The following is a 23,696-nucleotide window of genomic DNA, read 5'->3' as shown; positions in this document are numbered from 1 at the left end:
CTATGCTCCTCATCTTCAAAGCTACTGTCTCTTTTGCAAAACTTCTTGAACCACCACTGCACTGTATGTTCGTTAGCAGTTCCTGGACCAAATGCATTGTTGATGTTGTGAGTGGTCTCCACTGCTTTATGACCCATTTTGAACTCAAATAAGAAAATTCCTTGAATTTGCTTTTTTTCTAACATCATTTCCCTAATCTAAAATACACAGGAAATAAGAAATCATTAGTAAAAAAAAAAAAGAGTAAGAAATGTGTATTAAAATGATATATAACAAAACCACATTTAAGAATGTATTCCAATATCAAAGGTAAATTTCAACACGACAAAACCACAATTACTTGTGCACCAATAAATATAATATATAGTTATCCTCTTAATTTTAAATGAATGGCCAGTTTTTTTTTTAACTGAATGTCTGTATTAGCTATCTTTATATAAAATAACTGAAATATCACTTAAGACTATAGATATATGCCGACTGAGCTATCCTCATTCTATTACTCTTTATATCTTTGATGAATATTTAAATAAATAGGTCGCCGATGCCATCTCTCCTTCGAATACCCTGGATCAGCCGGGGCTGGACCCCGGCAGATATATCTTGCTTTTCAGGCATACCCATATCATTGTTGAATATGGTAAGCACTCTACATCTTTTGCTCTAAATAGGCTTCTAGCTTTAATAGTGATATAATGTTTATATGCTGAATGGTTAATATTTGGTGGTAAACATCAGTATCTTAGAATTCTAAGTGCCTTGAATTCATACTGAAATGTATCCAACAAAGGGACTTCTGAGGTAAGATAAGAATATAGCCACACATAATCCTATTAGGGAAACAGAGAAATATGTCCAGTTATCACCATATTCCTAGTGTCCAGTACAATGTCTCATATACAGTATGATAAACATCAGTTGATAAATTAAAAAATGAAGAAATAATGCATTACATCCAATACTTGTACCCTTTTCTCTTCACTTCTCTTCAACCCCTTTCAAAAAAATTATAAGGCAATTCTAAAAATTTACAGCTTGGGAAGTGCAAGACTCAGTAAAACTCAGGTAGCTTTATTAGGCTCTTTCAACAGGTACCCAGATCTTCAGAAGGGAGTCAAGGGTATTATACATCTGTTTGGGATCTGGTTTACTTCTCACGTTTTAGCTGTCTCCACTCTTCACACTACACTACAGCTATTCTTAGCTGATTTTTAACTTTGTAAAATAAGCATGCTATGCTTCATTTCCTACTTTTCACATAAGCTGTCCCACCCAGCCTACCTTTCTTCTGATTCTAACCCCCTTTCTCTCTCCAACCCTACCCTTTAAAGGACTCAGGTGATGGTGTCACCTCTAGAGGGAGTTTTTTCTGACCACTCTTCTCCCAATTCTCTGTACCTTCCTTCCCTCCTCGGTCAAAAATTCGGTCAATGTATCGAAGAACTTCCCGAGAAAACAGAACAATTTATCTCATCATAAGCACTGAAACACTCAACCCATGACACACAGGGATATAAAAAGGATACAAAGATATTTATCAATAATCACAAGAAATACATTACAGAAACGTGATTTGTATTATGAAGTGATATATATGTATATATATATCACAACCCTTTCCACCCATGACATGAACTCCTGTTTATTTTTCAGTAACATCAATCTCTGATGGAGAAAAACCTGACTTCAAGAAAATAAAATCACACGCAGAGATGCACAATTCCTTATAAAAAGCACATAAATGAAAACCAATAATTGTATGATAAATAATAATATTCAAATACATAGCAAAATGAAAATAGTAAAACCAAAACTGCAGGAGCTACGGTGACTGCTGCGTGAGGTGATGGCGCAGGACATGTGGGTGGAAGAGGAGGGCCGTGAGGATTGGGGGCCTCACCCTGTGCATCACCGTCCTGCTGCTTCAGGCTCTGTTAGAATAAAAGAGCAGGGCAGGGGGCTGGAGGTGGAGGAAAGCTTTGTCTTGTCTTCAGATGTTTCATTATTTTTTCCCTTTCCCTGCCGCTCCACTGCAGCCCTGTAAAACATTAGGCAAGCCTCTTAAACACTCCCTGTCTGTTCCATTCCTCATCTGTAATATGGGGAGAAAAAACTGATGGGCTCAAAGAGACTTTTTGAGGATGTAATAATACTGTCAGAAATCCTAAACATAATTGCACCTCCAGTTCTGTAGCTAGGTAATCTCAGGAGAAAAAGTCATCTATCTTTTTTGCTCAACTGAGGAACTGGAGTCCATCTCCCCACACATCCCCACCAGATCCCCTAAATACATTCAAAGAAGCACTTGATAATCATATAGAATTAAATCAAAATGTCACCCATTAAAAACAGTTTGCAATTCACACCAATATCAGCATACTATCTTGAACTACTCTTTAGAAGGTCTTAAAAATTATGACTTATGCTTGCTCACGACTGAAATTATTTCAGAGAAGTCTTAGGGATAAAAATATTTTAAAAGCTGGATAACCACTGCCGAGAGACTGCATGTTAACTTGAAGTTTTAGTCTCACTGCACTTAGGACAAGTTGATTCAAGTTAATACCAGAATGCTCAGGTCTCATTTCAAAAGTTTCTGATGCAATAGGTCTGAGTTGGAACCTCAAAACTTTTTAACAAGTTCTCTGGTAATCTTGATGCTTCTGGTCAAGGCATCACACTTTAAGAACCACTGATTTTAAATAGCATGAATCACTGGTATGATTACTTTTGCTACCAGCTGTTTGTATTTAATAATTCATAAAAGCATCTTATATTGATGCCCTATCCTCCTTTCTATATTATTTGCAAATTCTGTTGTAATTTTAAAGCAGGGAAGAACTATTAAGACTCAAGAAGCAGATTTTCTCTTCCTTCAGAATGCAAATTATCATCATTTTACTTCATTCATCACTGTGCCTCAATTTCCTCAACTGTGAAATGGGGACAATTAGAGGGATTCAATAAAATAATTTTGTCATTGTCGTTAAGTCACTAAGTTGTGTCTGACTCTTTGTGACCCCATGGACTGCAGTGCTCCAGCTCCTTTGTCCTCCACTATTTCCCAGAGTTTGCTCAAATTTATGTCCCTTGAGTTGGTGATGCTATCTAACCATCTCATCAATAAGATAATAATATCAATAAAAGCCCTTGGAAGAGTACCAGGTCATAATGAGTACATTGAGAAATGCAATTACCTCACTAATTTTCTGTTCATTATTGAGGAAAACTTACTCATGTTTGTCATATGTTAATACATTACTGGTATATGTATAAAATCTTATCTGTTTATGGTGAAATGTTGCAGAGCTCCGATGGATCTGGTAAACTGGGGAACAAAGGGAGGAGTTAATGTTAAAGACCCAGGTTCTAATCCCACTTTTCCCATTAAACTGCTACACAACTCTAGGCAAGTCATTTAACTCTGGTCTCAATTTCTGCTTCTGAAAAAGCTTACCTTGGATATGAAGATCAAATAATATATAATGCAAGTGAAAAGAAAATTTTTAAATACTATAGTATTCTGTGATGAATAAAGTACCTCTATTTGGGAACAGTTCACAAGATATTAATAAGAAAGACAAATGGTCATGGCTTCTGTATTTACATGCTTAAATGGCAGCACAATGATCTGAATCACCACATTAACTATTTACTGAATGTTCAATGCCACCAAGTCATTATTTTAAATATATTACATGGAGAAATATCTAATATTTCAAATATTATTGCAAATACTGCAAAGTGAAAGCTATGTCATTACAAAGTAATCTTGGGCATTTATTGTGTAGCAGCTGCTACTTCACTTCATTCCTTTAGCATAATTTTTATTTTGATGCAGAACCATTCTATGGTCTAGGCTTTTATTGAGTTTAAATTCAATTTATACACACATGTGAATGAATAATGGCAACTAATTACCCTGGTGATTTTCATTTCTAGTTTCTAATACTCTAGGATATATCTAATATTCTTATAAAATTGCATAATAAAGTTCACAAATTTTTAAATCAATATCCTGAAAAGAAGATTTGGGGGTCATAACATTTCCTTTGTATCTTCGGTTAAATTACTATCTTTGATAGGACCAAACAAAATCTGCCATCTTTTTTTGTGTACTTAAATAAAAAGATATAATGTATATCTTTGATGTTTTTTAATCAACTATACGTAATAAGTAGTAAAACTCATTTTTTAATAAAGAATGTACCACATCATAGGTGATATATATATCCAACACTGCAAACCTTAATTTAAAAATACCTAAATGCAACTTAAAATACATAAATGCTGTTGATTTTTAATAAGCTATAAAGAAAAAAATTCTTATCAACTATGATTAAAATGTTAAAACTGATTAAAATTTTAAGAGACTAGTTTTAAAATGTAATTAATATGAAATAAGAAAAGCAAAGATACAAACACCATTCTGTATATGTGTTCTTAATACCTGTGGTTAAAACCTGGAAGGTAGATGAATGTATCATGTCCTCCTATGTTTATCATCACAATATTCAAATACCAACTACTTCTACTTTATTGTATTTATTCTACAGCACTCCCAGAAAACATATTAGATTTAATTTCATGTGTGTCCTTATTTCGTAGACTATGTAGATGTGCTCAACAGTACAGGGCACGCATCCCTCTCTTCTACACAGTACATGCCAAAAGGGCCTGTGTGTTAGATCCAATAGAATAGAAATGCATCCACACAAGACTCCATTTTAACATATTCCAGATTCTGTCAAAGAATATTTTAGTAATATGGGGGAAAGTAAAATCCTGCTAGTTTTAAAAACTATCATATGCAACAGGAAATGGGTGACTTCAGAGGCCATATGAAAGTTGTTCATGAAGTTTTCAGTTAGTCTCACTGTTGTTTATACTACATAAGGAAACAGTCTAAAGTAGATCACTTGAAGCTGTTCATGACTCTATTTACTGCTGATGTACTCAGCCACATGAGATAGCCAAAGAGTCCAAAACCAACTTGTCATAAGTTTAATATAAAATCTTCAGTTGGTAAAAGTATGTTTCAGTGGTTTACAGAACTATAGGTAGGAAAAAAAACAGTATTGTGGCTTGATTTTGAAATCTAAAAATCACTTTGTGGAGTCCCTGGCACACAGGAGTCCCTCAAAAATGTTTGTTAAATAAACAAACACAAGTCTAAATGTTTGCTTCCAATTACTATAACTGTTTGAAACAAAACTATATGTAAAAGGAAAATATATGTAAAATGATACTCTAAAAATATACTTAAGATATTCATAAAGCACTTAGAAAGTGGCCCATAGGAAGCTCTGTATAAGTATTTGTCATTACTCTTATCCTATTAACTTAGTCTGGTTCACAACAATCTTGGTAGCTCCCTTAGTATAAAGCCATCACTACAACCAATAAAAAGAACTCAAGTATGTTTGCACTACTAGTGAGGATGTAGTTGTGTTATCACCTTTACATGTGGAAGAAAGACTGTCTTACAATGGTAATCATCCAGTTTTATGAAGATTAACTCAGTAAGACACTGACATACAAGAAAGGTGCCTTAAGTTTTATAATTTTATCCTATCGCAACAAATTAAATCCCTTATAATTCAATGCATCTTCTTTTATTCATATGTGTCTTGTATTTATATAATTCAGAGCTTCAAGAAGAGCTACTGGTAAAATCCATGTTTGCTTATGTCTAAGAAATTCAATTAAAAAATAAATCATCAAAATGCCAATTGATAATTGAGCTGCAAATATTTTCTTTCATACTGAAGCAAACTGTAACATAGGAGGAGTGCTAAAAAATGATTGGGATTTACTCTCTTACACTCATTGCTGACCACAACAGAGATGAAGACTGAGGTAATTTGAAAATTATGTGAGGATTAAATCACCCTATATTCTTCATATTCTCTAAGAAAGTAAGCTTTAGGCTGTGTGAGGTACCCTCAACTTCCAGGACCCAAGAACAAAAACTGCTGCAATGAAAGAGCAGAGTAGTTAGGGTCAAGGAGGTGGCTGCCTTCCATAACGAAACTAGTCTGAATACCTATTTGTTTATTAAGGTCAACTCTTTTTCTTTGACTTAAGGTAGTGGAGCTTTTGGTAAGAGAGAGACTTTTTTAAAATAAGATGTCATTTTAAACTAAACACCAGGGATACCTTCTGTTTCAAAGAAATCCAGTTACAAAGTCTCTTATGAAGTTTACTCAAATCAAGATCCCCTAATCTATAAAATTACGATTCAAAATGCATTCTGATACGTAAAGAGGAAAGAGTCTACTAGTTTATATTGCACATAAGTAATAAGATTTACCATAAAAGCTAAATGATATAAAATAATTTACAACTGATAAAAACATAACTGTGCTAAGGAGTTTAGTTAAAGATGTAACCATGTAGTTTAAGTGATCAGCAAAAGCAAGATCAAAAGCTTCACAGACCCTGAAGGGAGTGAGACACAAATAAAGCAGTGGGCACAGCAAGCAACAGACTAACTGTAACTGTAATCAGACTATTACTTTCCATTTTAAGCAATTAATTATTTAAAAAATAAGGATTTTTCTAATAAAAGTATCAGATTTTTTTTGGCAGTTAGAATCAATTACTGTCCAAAAGGAATGGTTAAGGCAGAAAAACATGGGAGATATTTTAAATGCATTTTCAGAACTATAACAATGTGTTGAGACAAATAAATTAGATCCCTACACAATCAAGTATCTTAATTTCAATTTCTGAAATAAAACCTAAATTGAGACTACATTTCTTCTCTTATGGTTATTTTTGCTTCATTTCCCACGATTTCAGTATTTTAACCAAGGAAATCTCTAATGTATTGAAACAGTTTTCTAATATTACAAAATTAAAGACGTCTTTTTAAGCAGTGGGGGAAAAAACCTGTTTTGAACAAAAATAAAACAAAACTTCTAAGTATAAACAAAAAAAATAAAAGTAAATACGAAACTAGTATAAAATGCTATAGACATACACACAGAAAGTTATCTTTTATAAGAAGATTTTTATAACAGGAAAGAATTAAAGGGAAAAGCATATTGATTCTCCTTTTTAAGGTTTTGTCCTAAAATACTTTCTGAATGGACTAAAATGATTCTAAACAACTCTTTTTCTTTATTTTCACTAAATAGGTTGGTAGAACTATGAGATATCGAAGGAAAAGAAATTAAAAAAAAAAAAGGGACCATCCTCCTCCCACAACTAAAGGACTATAAACAAAACAGAATAAATTCTTCCATTTCATTAGTGTTTAAAATTGTGGGTAGTCACTGAGGTAATGAAATAATTAAGACATAAAAAAAACTAAAACTTCATACTGTCCAAAGTGATACAGTTTCTTACAAGATTAATTCTAAAACTCATATAAAAAGTAATCACAGATGAAATGTTACATTATATTGATGCACATACTGTATCAGCCTTGTTTATTTTTTCTTGGTGATTAAGATATGCTTATAAATGGGTCATCACATAGTAATAATTAGATCCTTCTAAGAAACAATTCAGAGAAAAAATATGTTTTTATGTATGTTTTGGCTATAAAAAGCAATCTAATTTAATTACTATCTGCAATTCAGGCATCACTAGATGTATTTGTTACCTCAACAATATCCGAGTTGGTTCTGCTTTCGTGAGGTTCATTATATTCCGTATACTTGAGAAGAACCTTGTCCATATCAGTGCTGGCATACTGAAACAGTTTGTTAGAGCTGTTGAAAATGATGAGTGCTATTTCACAGTCACAGAGCACACTAAGTTCATAGGCTTTCTTCATTAATCCAAACTTTCTCTTTGTAAAAGTGACCTAGAAAATTTAAAAAAGTGTATTTTTATTAAAAGTTATTAGTAGTACTGGAATATAGGCTACCTGAAGATGAGTTCTCTTTTAATAATGAGTCTGATTTCAAAGGTGAAAAAACTTCCTAGCTTCATACTCCACATGAGTCTCCTTTCCCAGCATGCCAAAGGACTACAATTCTACATATATTTTGTACCCCCAAGGGCTTGACAGAGTAGTCTCCTGAGGAGGCTTCCTTTATCCTTGGCTGCGACTCTGGGCAAAGAACCAGAGAAGGAAACAGCTAACTAGTGGCCTCTTACCATCCAGCTTCAGAAGGCATTAGAAGGTCCAAGTCCTGCCTCAAGTAATCCATCGTGTGTGTGTGCTTAGTTGCTCATGTCTAACTGTTAGTGACCCCATGGACTGTAGCCTGCCAGGCACCTCTGTCTAGGGATTTTTTAGGCAAGAATATTGGAGTGGCTCCATTCCCTTTCTCCAGAGGATCTTCCCAATCCAGGAACTGAATCCGCATCTCCTGTATCTCCTGCACTGCACTGGATTATTTACCCGCTGAGCCATCAGGGAATCCATCAATCCCTAAACAACAAAATACATCCACTCACTAATCTAAATTATCCTTCCTCTCCTTTCCAATCCCTTCTATTTCACCCATGAAAATTCACAGTCTAGATCAGCAAATTCCTCAATGTCCTCAAAGTCTCCTTTGAATATTTCTCTAACTGAAACCTGTCACCTGAAGCCCTCTCAAATAGAGACTACTTTGTTTCTTTTCAAATACTACATCTCCTGTACTCAAGGGTCTAGAAGATATGTCCTTTTTTGCTTCCCATTCTCTCCTCAATTTTCCTTTCTTCTCTAAAAACCCCCAATGTTTTGAAGCTCAAGCTATTTGCAATGAGGGAGACCTGGGTTTAATCCCTGGGTTGGGAAGATTCCCGGAAAAGGGAGAGGCTACCCACTCCAGTATTCTGGCCTAGAGAATTTCATGGACTGTATAGCCCATGGGGTCGCAAAAGTCGGACACGACTGACCCATTTTCACTTTTCAAACTCTCCTTGTGGGGACCTCGAAATCATTTGTCCCCATGCACTGATACGTGTCATATAAGTATCTCTTTCTGAGTGAGTGAGTGAAAGTCTCTCAGTGGTGTCCAACTCTTTGCCCATTTATTCCTTTATCTTTAGATAGTGAAAGTGAAAGTGAAGTCGCTCGTAGCCCACCAAGCTCCTCCGTCCATGAATCTCCAGGCAAGAATACTGGGGTGGGCTGCCATTTCCTTCTCCATTATCTTTATCTTTATATAAGTGGTTGACAATTACTGGGAACATAAATGTGCATGCACACTAACATCCACATCCCCCTTGTTTTTCTAAACTGATGACCATACATCTTAACTAACACTTAAGGTTGCCTGACATTATAACTTAGCTTATTTATCCTATCATCCCATTCTGATAGATAAGGATAAGAGGCTTGTGGAAGCTTCCTGATGGGAGGTACTGGCTACTGTGCAAACTGGATCTTGCTCTGATGGGCGGGGCCATGTTCAGTAAATCTTTAATCCAATTTTCTGCTGATGGGTGGGGCTGTGTTCCCTCCCTGTAGTTTGGCCTCAGGCCAAACTATGGTAGGGATAATGGCATAATGGCCACCTCCTTCAAAAGGACTTATGCCAGCATGTCACTGGCAACCAGGACTGTTATATAGAGTGCACTTGACCCCGCAGCAGATAGAATGAAAACCACAATCACAGAAAACTAACCAAACTGATCACATGGATCACAGTCTTGTCTAACTCAATGAAAGTATGAGCCATGCAGTATAGGGCCACCCAAGACGCATGGGTAAGAGTGAAGAGCTCTGACAAAAAGTGGTCCACTGGAGAAGGGGATGGCAAACCACTACAGCATTCTTGCCTTGAGAACCCCAAGAACAGTATGAAAAGGCAAAAGGATATGACACTGAAAGATGAACTCCACACATTGACAAAGTGACCAAAATGCTACTGGAGAAGAGCAGAGAAATAGTTCCAGAAGGAATAAAGAGTCTGAGTCAAAGTGGAGACAACACCCAGTTGTGGATGTGTCTGGTGGTAAAAGCAAAGTCCAATGTTGTAAAGCACATTGCATAGGAACCTGGAATATTAGGTCCACAAATCAAGGTAAATTGGAAGTGGTCAAACAGGAGATGGTAAAAGTGAATATCAACATTTTAGGAATCAGTGAACTTTATGGACCAGAATGGGTGAATTTAATTCAGATGATCATTATATCTACTACTGTAGGCAAGAATCCCTTAGAAGAAATGGAATAGCCATCATAGTCAACAAAAGAGTCAAAATGGAGTACTTGGATGCGATCTCAGAAACGACAGAATAATCTCTGTTTTCAAGGCAAACCATTCAATATCACAGCAATCCAAATGTATGCCCCAACCACTAATACTGAAGAAGCTGAAGTTGAACGTTTCTATGATGATCTACAAGACCTTCTAGAACTAACACCCAAAAAAGATGTCCTTTTCATTTTAGGGGACTGGAATGCAAACGTAGGAAGTCAAGAGAAACCTGGAGTAACAGGCAAATTTGGGGTTGCAGTACAAAACGAAGCAGGGCAAGGCTAACAATTTATCAAGAGAACGCACTGGTCATAGTGAACACCCTCATCCAACAACACAAGAGAAGACTCTACACGTGGACATCACCAGATGGTCAATACAGAAATCAGACTGATTATATTCTTTGCAGCCAAAGATGGAGAAGCTCTATACCGTTAGCAAAAACAAGACTGGGAGCTGACGGGGGCTCAGATCATGAACTCCTTATTCCCGACAATCTTGATTCCAACTTGTGCTTCATCCAGCCCAGCACTGTGCATGATGTACTCTACATATGGAGAAATATCAATAACCTCAGATATGCAGATGACAGCTCCCTTACAGAAAGCAAACAGGAACAAAAGAGCCTCTTGATGAAAGTGAAAGAGGAGAGTGAAAAAGTTGGCTTAAAACTCAACATTCAGAAAACTAAGATCATGGCATCCAGTTCCATTACTTCATGGCAAATAGATGGGAAAATAATGGAAACAGTGGCAGTCTTTATTTTCTTAGGCTCCAAAATTACTGCAGATGGTGACTGCAGCCATGAAATTAAAAGATGCATGCTCCTTGGAAGAAAAGCTATGACCAACCTAGACAGCATATTAAAAAACAGAGAAATTACTTTACCAACAAAGGTCCATCTAGTCAAAGCTATGGTTTTTCCAGTGGTCATGTATGGATGTGAGAGTTGGACCATAAGGAAAGCTGAGTGCTGAAGAATTGATGCCTTTGAACTATGGTGCTGGAGAAGACTCTTGCGAGTCTCTTGGACTGTAAGGAGATCCAATCAGTCCATCCTAAAGGAAATCAGTCCCAAGTGTTCATTGGAAGGACTGATGCTGAAGCTGAAACTACAATACTTTGGCCACCTGATGCGAAAATCTGACTCATTAGAAAAGACCCTGATGCTGGGAAAGAGTGAGGGCAGGAGGAGAAGGGGCAACAGAGGATGAGATAATTGGATGGCATCACCCACTCAATGGACATGACTTTGAGCAAGCTCTGGGAGATGGTGAAGGACAAGGAAGCCTGGTGTGTTGCAGACCATGGAGTCAGGAAGAGTGGGACAAGACTGAGCGACTGAATGACAACAAAGCCCATTCTCCAGGTAGAGATACTTCCTATCTTCTCTCCCTCAAATCCACTCTCCACTGATAAGTGGAGTGAAGTCACTCAGTCATATCCGACTCTTTGCAACTCCATGGACTGTAGCCCACCAGGCTCCTCCATCCATGGGATTCTCTAGGCAAGAGTACTGGAGTGGGGTGCCATTGCATTCTCCAGGGGATCTTCCCGACCCAGGGATCGAACCTGGGTCTCCCACATTGTAGGCAGATGCTTTACTATCTGAGCCACCCTGCTTCAAACCACTGGGAAAACAGAAGCAAGCAGCAACTGTCTCACTTTCTATCACCAAATCTATCTGTCCAACCGTTTTGTCTGTACGTTTCCACACTCTTCCTTCTCTGCTGGTATTACCGACATCTGTTTCTAGTCTTTTCCAGATGCTGCCCTCTCCTCCTTCATCATGGTTTCCTTCCTCTCTGTCAGATCAAAGGCCATAAACTTATGCTCAAGCATCTTCTTTGACTTCATGCTGCCTTTCCAGTCACCACCCCTTCTTCTTGCCCTTCTTTATGCTCTACTTCACAGTAAAAATATTTGAAAGAAATGTCTATAGTTACTGCCTCTAATTTCTCACCACCTATTCTCTCCCCATCCTACTGCAATCAGACTTCCAGTCCTCATATTCTGTCTGCTAAGACTTGCCAATATCATCACACTGACCTTCAATTTATGTGACTGAAGTAAATGATCACTTTTTTTTCTTATCTTACCATATAGCTCATTTGACAAAGTTGGCCATGTTCTCAATCTTCAAACATTTTCTTCTCAAATTGTTTATGGCACCACACTGTCCTAGTTTTCCTTACTTGAATGACTTCTTCCTCTCAGCCTTTAGAGCTATACCGTCTTCCTCTGCTCAACCTTTATACATTGAAGTGCCTGTGAGCTTTAGATCAAGGATCCCTTCTCTTTACCCTCATAGTCCTTCCAGGTAATTGCATCCAGCTATCCAGCTTCATAATTTTAAAAGTAACAAATATGCTCTTTCTACAGTCTCCTCCAGTTCAGCAAACGGCACTGTCATCCATTCAAACAAAAGCAAATATCTAAGAGTTATCCTTCATCTCTCCAATCACAATAATCTACTCTATCTAGTCCTTCAGTAAATTGTGTTAGCTCCACCTCTAAAACATATCCCAAATCAATCCACTTCTATCTACACCACTATACCACCCGAGGTTAAGTAACATGGTATCTCATGTGAATTATTTATAGAATCACCTTATTAGATTTCCTGCTTCACCTATTGCACCCTACAGTTTATTGGCCACATACCTGACAGACTGATATATTTGAATCGTAAATCAAAATGTATACGTAGGAGTTTATAGAGTTTTTCACTGCACTGAAAGTAATAGTCAAACTCATTAAGGAAACAAAATAAACAATCTGGCTTCAAAATGAAATATCATCTCTCTCTCACACACAAACATTATGCTGCACTGGTGTGTACAGTGTGTGGGCTTTTCCTTAACCACCAGCTACTACTCCCTGTCTTAGGAACTTGGCTATTTCCCCTCTCTGTGGAACACTCTTCACATCACATCTTTCTATTTCCTTCTCTGTCCTTTAAAAAAAAAAGAAAAATCTCTTATCATTATTTAATCTTTTTAAAAAGTCCTTAAAATACAAATACACAAATATATGACTTTATATAAATGTATATATGGAACATAATGTGTTTTGTTTGCCTCCTTTTAACCCATGTTTTCAACTTGGTATTTTTCATCTCACATTTTTGTACAAGATCATATAATCATATATACATTTAGATGTATACATATAAAGGATCTTGTCAGCATTTTATGAATCTGCTGCTGCTGCTAAGTCGCTTCAGTCATGTCCGACTCTGCGACCCCATAGACTGCAGCCCACCAGGCTCCCCCGTCCCTGGGATTCTCCAGGCAAGAACACTGGAGTGGGTTGCCATTTCCTTCTCCAATGCAGGAAAGTGAAAAGTGAAAGTGAAGTCGCTCAGTTGTGTCCGACTCTTAGCGACCCCATGGACTGCAGCCTACCAGGCTCCTCTGTCCGTGGGATCTTCCAGGCAAGAGTACTGGAGTGGGGTGCCATCGCCTTCTCCTTATGCAACTGGGACTCTTGTCAATACTCTTTGACATTGTTTTGAACTGTGGTGTTGGAGAAGACTCTTGAGAGTCCCTTGGACGGCAAGGAGATCCAACCAGTCCATCCTAAAGGAAATCAGTCCTGAGTATTTATTGGAAGGACTAATGCTGAAGCTGAAGCTCCAATACTTTGGCCACCTGATGTGAAGAACTGACTCCTTAGAAAAGACCCTGATGCTGGGAAAGACTGAAGGCAGGAGGAGAAGGGGATGACAGAGGATGAGATGGTTGGATGGTATCACTGACTCGATGGAGATAAGTCTGAGCAAGCTCTGGGAATTGGTGATGGACAGGGAAGCCCGGCGTGCTGCAGTCCACGGGGTTGCAAAGAATCAGACACAACTGAGTGACTGAACTGAACTGATCCAATACTTTTTGTTTTCCTCATCAAGCCACACCTCATGAATGTGTAAGTCAAATAGTATTGTTCTTAGGTACTCTCTCAATAATTTCATAATTTTTTCATATAAATGTTACTACTCTTACAACGTGCAAAATAAAAAATCTTATTTCTTTTTCTGCACACCACAACTGTAGCTCCCACTCACTGCAACTAGAGAAAGCCCATGCTCAGAAATAAAGACCCAGCACAGAACAACAACAACAAAAAAGCCAACAACACAATTTTTAGGTTTACTACCTGGTAATCAGTATATGTTTTTAATATTCTCCTTTATTGAATTTACTATTGTTTCTCTGTTTGCGTAGGTAATTCTTAACCAATTTGGTGAATGCTCTAGATATACTTGTATACACTATTTTCTCAGTGTAGTGTTCAATATATCACTTAGTGTCAATTTTATTCATTATGCCAGTTAGATCTGGTTTACCATCAATTATTTTTTGTCCATTTGATCTATTTCATACTAAGACTAATGTGTTTAAGTTATTTCTAATTATTAGTTTCCACTTATGTTGCTCTTTTAGTTTTTGCTTGGTAAAAGGTGGTATTTAGTCTATCAATATTCCTAATTCTTACATCTTCAGGATGAATTACAGCCTTCAGCATTGAAAAGTATCTTTCTTTGTCCCATTTAACGCTTTCTGTCTTCAACCCTACATTGTTTAATATCAGGATTATATCTGTTTTCTCATTGCTTTCATTTGTCTGGTATACCTTTTCTCATCTCTTTCTTTCTGATATTTGGGGTGGATGAAACTTGAGCCTATTATACAGAGTGAAGTAAGCCAGAAAGAAAAACACCAATACAGAGTAATAATGCATATATATGGAATTTAGAAAGATGGTAACAATAACCCTGTATGCGAGACAGTAAGAGACACAGATGTATAGAAAAGTCTTTTGGACTCTGTAGGAGAAGGCGAGTCTGGGATGGTTTGGGAGAATGGCATTGAAACATATATATTATCATATGCGAAACGAATCACCAGTCCAGGTTCAATGCAGGATACAGGATGCCCGGGGCTGGTGCGCTGGAACGACCCAGAGGGATGCGATGGGGAGAGAGGTGGGAGGGGGGTTCAGGATGGGGAACACATGTACACCCATGGCGGATTCATGTCAATGTATGGCAAAACCAGTACAATATTGTAAAGTAATGTTGGGTAGTTAAGAATAGGGAAAAGGATTTCAAAATGGCAGTAGCTAAAAGACAAGGAAGGGAAAAGGCCGCGAAAATAGAACAAAGGAAGGACCCAGGACCTGAGTGAAGACCTCAGGTAGAACAAACAGCACTCCTGGCTAAGCCCAATTTGCATAGGGCAGGCCCAAGGGAGGAAAAAAACATACAAAAGGAGGAGCCAAAGTGCTCGCTCTCTCTGCTCCATGTGCGTGCGTGCGCGCGCGCTCTCTCTCTCTCCCCTCCACGTGTGTGTGCTCTTTCTCCCTACCTCCGACAACCCCGCCTCCCACGCACTGGCACGCTCCTCCACTCTTTTTGCGTCTTTGTGTTGGCATGCCCTCACGCTTCCAGGATGGATTCTCCTGCTATCTTTTAAATAAAATAGAGCTGTAACACTGATTTGTCTAAGAACTATAACATGGTTTGTCCAAGACCCGAGAGCTGTGACATGCCGACAGCTTTAATGTCCGTCGCTCCAAATCTTTGTTGCGGCCGAGACAGAACGTAGGAGCATACACTCGCCCGACAGTAATTAGCCTCCAATTAAAATAAATAAATTTATATTTTTAAAAGGGGGATACCAATTAAAAAAAAAAAGTTAAAACATTTTAAAATCAATTTAAATAAAGAATATTTATCAAAAAAAAAAAAAGATTCCATTGTGTCTCCTTCTGCCTATATTTGGACCTTGTGAACTAAATGGAAATGTTTTTCCTTTAAATAAACAGTTAGGCTCATTCACATTTATTGATATGATTGATAATAGAGATTTCATTGATATTTTAGTACTTTAATATTAATATTTATATGTATTATGTATATTTCCTGTTATTTTTCTCTAAATGATGTGTTTTGTTTGCTTCTCTGAGTAAAATTTAATGAAGATTAGCATTTTTGTTCTACTGGTTATCTTTGTAGTTACAACTTTTGTAAATGCCCTTAGTCTCTGTTTTCATGTTTCATGCCCTCACTATTTGGTGTGTCAAATCTTAGTGATTTTTTTTAACTCCCACCTACTGAGTAAATAATTACCAGTACGTTTGTTCTACTTTCCTGATTCCCTTTTCTTTCTTACCATGTCTCAGCTGCATTATTTGTTTTTTTCAAACCAAAGTAATATATAATAAATAATATATAATACATTATTGTTCCACCCTTGCCCCCATTGTCGCTTTAGGCTTATATCTATAGTTAAGTATATTAAATATTGGTCAAGGATCTTTTTCCTTATTTCCTCAGGCATCTCTCAGCTGTATGGAGCTTATCTTCTACTAGACTGCACAAAATAGCTCTTGAGTACAGAATTACCTGAGCTCTAGTAGGTTTAACTTGAAACATCTTTGTATTTGAATACAGCTTAACTGCAAATGAAATCCTACCTTCAGATATTTTCCCCTGCATTTATTGAAAATGCTGCTCTGTTGTCTTCCTTTGTATCTTGATTTTGCAAAATTTGATGCCAGTTTAATTCTCTGTACTTACAAATTGGCTTTTGTTTTATACCAGAAGCTCTGATGATTTTTTTCTTTATCTTAAAATCTATGGAGATGTAGAGAAGAGAATGGATATGTAGGGAAGGGAGGGATGGATGGGGAGAATAGCACTGACATATATACACTACCATCTGTAAAACAGGTAAGTAGTTGGAAGTTGCTGTATAGAAGAGGGCGCACAGCTTGGTGCTTTGTGATGACCCAGAGGGGTGGGATGGGGCAGGGTTGGGAGGGAGTTTCAAGAGGGAGTGGATCTATGTAAACATATAGCTAATTCACTTTGTTATACAAGGGATATTAACACAACATTTGAAAGCGATTAGACTCCAATAAAAAAAAAAGAGAAAAAAAGAAAGGATAGAAAGGAAATGTAAACAAACTAGAAGAAAACAAAATTGTCTTTATTCATAGATAACATGATCGTCCATGTGAAAAATCGCTACAAATTAATTCCTAGAACTAAATAAAAGAAAACTAATGAATCTTTCGCAATCAGATCCAGTTTTACAAAGATAAAGTCAGTAGCAGAATGAAAAATAAAGTTCATTCAACTACCAAAAAAACACCCTATTATAATACTTTCAGTAGGACATGTATCAAAGTTGACCTCCGAAGGTCAACCTAATCCTTGCTGCTACTGCTAAGTCAATTCAGTCGTGTCTGACTCTGTGCAACCCCACAGACGGCCACCCACCAGGCTCCCCCATCCCTGGGATTTTCCAGGCAAGAACACTGGAGTGGGTTGCCATTTCCTTCTCCAATGTATGAAACTGAAAAGTGAAAGTGAAGTCACTCAGTCGTATCCGAATCTTAGCGACCCCATGGACTGCAGCCTACCAGGCTCCTCCATCCATGGGATTTTCCAGGCAAGAGTACTGAAGTGGGGTGCCATTGCCTTCTCTGACCTAATCCTTGGAATCTTATTTATGAAAACTTTATATATCAGTTCTATGGTTTCATTTTTTTTCTTTTATACGTAAGTTGGATCTTCTTTGTCTCTCTTTCAACCATTTTCTCTCAAACCCTTTGGCATTACTTATTTTCATTCATTTAGCTGTTCCTGCCTGCCTTCAATTAATATTAAAGATTCATTTGAGTATATATTCCTTGGCCACTTTGTAATTTGGCCTTTGTTTTAATATTATTTTACCTTTTTTTCTTTCTTTCAATTGACTTAATCAGCTTAATCACTTTGTTTCACCCATGCTTTCTTATAAAAATCCATTTCCATTCTTAGTATTCAAAATTCTGAATCTTGATTTTTGTCTGTAACATTCCTAAATACTTGTTTAAGGAAATTCATTTCAGCGTGGATAGTCGGCATTTTTTTCCCCCACTGCCTCATTGTATGGGGAACAATCTTGTCACATGAACAGCTGTAAATATCATTTTGTTTTCTTTGTAACAGTTTATATAGGAGATGAAAGTAAAAGATGAGAGTGAAAAAGCTGGTTTAAAACTCAACATTCAGAAAACAGATCACGGCATCTGGTCCCATCACTTCACAGCAAATAGATGGGGAACCACTGGAAACAGTGAGAGACTTTATTTTTGGGGGCTCCAAAATCACTGCAGATGATGACTGCAGCCATGAAATTAGAAGATGCTTGCTCTTTGGAAAAAAAGCTATGACCAACCTAGACCGCATATTAAAAAGCAGAGACATGACTTTACCAACAAAGGTCCACCTAGTCAAAGCTATGGTTTTTCCAATAGTCATGTATGGATGTGAGAACTGGACTATAAAGAAAGCTGAGTGCTGAAGAAATGATGCTTTTGAACTGTGGTGTTGGAGAAGACTCTTGAGAGTCCTTTGGACTGCAAGGAGATCCAACCAGTCCATCCTAAAGGAAATCAGTCCTGAATATTCATTGGAAGGACTGATGCTGAAGCTGAAACTCCAATACTTTGGCCACCTGATCCGAAGAACTGACTCACTGGAAAAGACCCTGATGCTGGGAAAGATTGAAGGTGGGAGGAGAAGGGGATGACAGAGGATGAGATAGTTGGATGGCATCACCAACTAGTTGGACATGAATTTGAGAAGGCTCCAGGAGTTGGTGATGGACAGGGAAGCCTGGCGTGCTGCAGTCTAAGGGGTCACAAAGAGTTGGACACGACTCAGCAACTGAAATGAACTGAACTGATATAGAAGAAGATTGCCTGTATCATTGAATTTCTACAGAAAGAATTAGCACTGGTTAGTGGGCAGCGATTGAAAATATTCTTAGTTCAAGAGCACCTCTCCTTTTAAAGAAGTTAAGTATGGTCTCTTTAATGAAAGGCTTTTGGGGGGAGTACTGGCAGTGGGGAAAAGAGTTTTGTGTCCTTTAGTTAAAATACCTTTGCATATTCTTTTGTCTTGAAGGATGTGTGTGTGTGTGTGTGTATCTTCTTTTCATTTCCATTTACCTAACATTTTTAAAAAGTACCTCTGCCTTCCTTCTTGCCCTCTTTTTCCTGAAATGGCTGCTTTTTCAAGACTATAGACTTGCTTGGGCATATACTTTTAGTCCTTTCTTTACCTGTGGTCAATTCAGATCTACAAGGCATATTTTCCATAATTTTTTAACTTAGTTAGAATTCCTCTTTTTGGTAGTGATTTCAAATCAGTCTTAAGACAGCTACAAGGTCTCCTCTTCTCTTTTCCCAATACATTTACCTGATGTATGCTTTAGTTCAGTTCAGTCGCTCAGTCGTCTCCGACTCTTAGCGACCCCATGAACAGTAGCATGTCAGGCCTCTCTGTCCATCACCAACTCCCAGAGTTCACCCAAATCCATGTCCATCAAGTCGATGATGCCATCCAGCCATCTCATCCTCTGGTGTCCCCTTCTCCTCCTGCCCTCAATTTTCCCCAGCATCAGGGTCTTTTCTAATGAGTCAGATCTTCACATCAGGTGGCCAAAGTTTGGAGTCTCAGCTTCAACATCAGTCCTTCCAATGAACACCCAGGACTGATCTCCTTTACGATAGACTGGATGGATCTCCTTGGAGTCCAAGGGACTCTCAAGAGTCTTCTCCAACACCACAGTTCAAAAGCATCAATTCTTCAGTGCTCAGCTTTCTTTATAGTCCAACTCTCACATCCATACATGACACCACTGGAAAAACCATAGCCTTTACTGGACAGACCTTTGTTGACAAAGTAATGTCTCTGCTATTTAATATTCTGTCTAGGTTGGTCATAACTTTCTGTCCAAGGAGTAGGCGTCTTTTAATTTCATGGCTGCAATCACCATCTGCAGCGATTTTGAAGCACAGAAAAATAAAGTCTGATACTGTTTCCCCATCTATCTGCCATGAAGTGATGGGACCAGATGCCATGATCTTAATTTTCTGAATGCTGACCTTTAAGTCAACTTTTTCACTGTCCTCTTTCACTTTCATCAAGAGGCTCTTTATTGTTCTTCCCTTTCTGCCATAAGGGTGGTGTCATCTGCATATCTGAGGTTATTGATATTTCTCCTGGCAATCTTGATTCCAGCTTGTGCTTCCTCCAGCCCAGATTTCTCATGATGTACTCTGAATATAAATTAAATAAGCAGGATGACAATATACAGCCTTGATGTACTCCTTTTCATATTTGGAACCAGTCTGTTGTTCCATGTCCAGTTCTAACTGCTGCTTCTTGACCTACATACAGGTTTCTCAAGGGCAGGTCAGGTGGTCTGGTATTCACATCTCTTTCAGAATTTTCCACAGTTTATTGTGATCCACACAGTCAAACGCTTTGGCATAGTCAATGAAGCAAAAGATGATTTTCTGGAACTCTTTTGCCTTTTCCATGATCCAGAGGATATTGGCAATTTGATCTCCGGTTCCTCTGCCCTTTCTAAAACCAGCTTGAACATCTGGAAGTTCACGGTTCATGTATTGCTGAAGCCTGGCTTGGAGAATTTTGAGCATTACTAGCATGTGAGATGAGTGCAGTTGTGCGGTAGTTTGAGCATTCTTTGGCATTGCCTTTCTTCAGGATTGGAATCAAAGCTGACCTTTTCCAGTCCTGTGGCCACTGCTGAGTTTTCCAAATTTGCTGGCATATTGAGTGAGTGCAGCACTTTCACAGCGTCATCTTTCAGGATTTGAAAGAGCTCAACTGGAATTCCATCACCTCCACTAGCTTTGTTCGTAGTGATACTTCCTAAGACTCACTTGACTTCACATTCCAGGACGTTTGGCTCTAGGTAAATGATCACACCATCATGATTATCTGGGTCGTGAAGATCTTTTTTGTACAGTTCTTCTGTGTATTCTTGCCACCTCTTCTTAATATCTTCTGTTTCTGTTAGGTCCATACCATTTCTGTCCTTTTTGTACCCATCTTTGCATGAAATATCTAACTCAATGAAACTAAGCCATGTGGTGTGGGGTCACCCAAGATGGCTGGGTCATGGTTGAGAGGTCTGACAGAATGTGGTCCACTGGAGAAAGGAATGGCAAACCACTTTTCTTGTCTTGAGAACCCCATGAACAGTATGAAAAGGTAAAAAGATAGGACACTGAAAGATGAACTCCCCAGGTTGGTAGGTGCCCAATATGCTACTGGAGATCAGTGGAGAAATAACTCCAGAAAGAATGAAGGGATGGAGCCAAAGCAAAAACAAGACCCAGTTGTGGATGGGACTGATGACAGAAGCAAGGTTTGATGCTGTAAAGAGCAATATTGCATAGGAACCTGGAATGTTACATCCATGAATCAAAGCAAATTGGAAGTGGTCAAACAGGAGATGACAAGAGTGAACATTGACATTCTAGGAATCAGTGAACTTAGATGGAATGGAATGGGTGAATTTAACTCAGATGACCATTTTATCTACTACTGTGGGCAGAAATCCCTTAGAAGAAATGGACTAGCCATCATAGTCAACAAAAGAGTCAAAATGCAGTACTTGGATGCAATCTCAAAAACGACAGAATGATCTCTGTTCGTTTCCAAGGCAAGCCATTCAATATCACAGTAACCCAAGTCTATGCTCCAACCAGTAACTATGAAGAAGCAGAAGCTGAACAGTTCTATGAAGACCTATACGACCTTCTAGAACTAACATCCCCAAAAGATGTCCTTTTCATTATAGCAGACTGTAGTGCAAAAGTAGAAAGTAAAGAAACACCTAGAATAACAGGCAAATTTGGCCTTGGAATATGGAATGAAGCAGGGCAAAGGCTAATAGTGTTTGCCAAGAGAACGCACTGGTCATAGCAAACACCCTCTTCCAACAACACAAGAGAAGACTCTACACATGGACATCACCAGATGGTCAACACCGAAATCAGACTGATTGTATTCTTTGCAGCCAAAGATGGAGAAGCTCTATACAGTCAGCAAAAACAAGACCGGGAGCTGACTGTGGCTCAGATCATGAACTCCTTATTGCCAAATTCAGACTGAAATTGAAGAAAGTGGAGAAAACCACTAGACCATTTGGGTATGACCTAAATCAAATCCCTTATGATTATACAGTGGAAGTGAGAGACAGATTTAAGGGACTAGATCTGATAGACAGAGTGCCTGATGAACTATGGTTGAAGGTTTGTGACACTGTACAGGAGACAAGAATCAAGACTATCCCCAAGAAAAAGAAATGCAAAAAAGCAAAATGGCTGTCTGAGGAGGCCTTACAAATAGCTGTGAAAAGAAGGAAAGCGAAAAGCAAAGGAGAAAAGGAAAGATATATCCATGTAATGTAGACTTCCAAAGAATAGCAAGGAGAGTTAAGAAAGCCTTCCTCAGCAATCATTGCAAAGAAAGAGAGGAAAGCAATAGAATGGGAAAGACTAAAGATGTATGCTTGGGTCACCACAAAGACTTGCAATAGATGTCAAGAAACAGCACACAGTGACTTGGAAATAATTTCCTACCTGGAGGTAATGTGAATTTAGACATTCTTTGCCTTCTAGTTGTGCCAAGGTTGTAGGTTTTATGTTCCTGTTTTTCTACATTTATTTTTGGAGAAATTATGTTGGAAGAGTGAGCATTTATTCAGCCACATTACTCTGATTTCCAAGAATTCCACCTATAAATCTGAATCTTTATTTTGCAACAGGTTTATACATTTTTCTACTTGAGACGTACTTAGCATTTTGTTTTAAATGTTATAAAATTTAAATGTAAGAAATCAATATTAATAAAGCCATTTCAGTATTAGTCAAAATAAACTAATTTTATTTTTACATTTTAATTTTATTCCAGTATTACAGTCACTGTAAAGAAAAAGAACAGGACTAAAGGCTAGCCTACAAAATTCAGTGCCACTATAAACTGAGGTAGATTTTATTTTAATCTAAACCAGCTTTCCTGATTTTGTGTCAAATCTAGAGTAATACAATTCTTTGAATTCAAGAAGGTTAGATTATACCATCTCCAAAAGATCTTTTATATTTTAAATCCCAAGGACCTGAAAAAATTTTACACCATATACATTTAGACATATCTTTATTTCATTGTTGAATTTAAAAGTCCAGGAGAGACTGCAAGTGTTTGTTCTAGCACTTCCAACTCCAGTGGAAGTTGCCACTCAAGTAATAAAACAGAACAAAATGAAAATTAACAACTCTTCTTAGATTCCTCAGGGAGCTGAGGTCCCAGGGCAACTTCTGCCCCACCTGCCAAACTGGAAACAGACAGACAGATACTGTGAACCATAAATCACCAGAGCCATAAACAGAAACCACCACAAGAATCAGTAGAAGGGTAGGAAAATCTGAACTCTAATTAGTGAATTGCTGGAGGCTAATTTTGGACAAGTATAAAGATTAACAACTCTAGGGAGACCCAGTTTTGGAGGGCACACCTACACTTACGTGAGTTTTACCCATAGGACCTCTATCAGATTCTCATAGTAAATCAAAATAATCAACTAAGATGATATAAAACAGTCCAAATATATATACAAAGCATGATAAAGAGTAAGGTCCAAGAAAACTGGGGAGTCAAGATATATTATTAGAATAG

General features: G+C 37.8%; 1 protein-coding gene across 25 annotated transcripts in view; it reads right to left on the bottom strand.

Moving 5' to 3' along the window:
* Window positions 1-23,696, bottom strand: part of MEF2A (myocyte enhancer factor 2A) — a 180,742-nt gene that overhangs the window by 60,337 nt on the left and 96,709 nt on the right. For 23 of the 25 annotated variants that reach the window (XM_086364838.1, XM_086364853.1, XM_086364842.1 and 20 more), the window contains one exon: window positions 7,613-7,816. In XM_086364838.1, the coding sequence (XP_086220964.1) occupies window positions 7,613-7,816 (204 nt within the window). Of the gene's footprint in view, window positions 1-1,900; window positions 2,039-7,612; window positions 7,817-23,696 lie in introns of those variants that run through there. The other 2 variants (XM_086364858.1, XM_086364857.1) reach the window with 2 other exon arrangements.

Source organism: Bos grunniens, chromosome 21 (genome assembly GCF_055505025.1).
Source record: "Bos grunniens cultivar Pamir isolate PY7600 chromosome 21, Bosgru_T2T1.0, whole genome shotgun sequence".
Taxonomy (NCBI): Eukaryota; Metazoa; Chordata; class Mammalia; order Artiodactyla; family Bovidae; genus Bos; species Bos grunniens.
The sequence above is the reverse complement of the archived record's forward strand: the minus strand, read 5'-3'. Positions and strand labels throughout refer to the sequence as shown.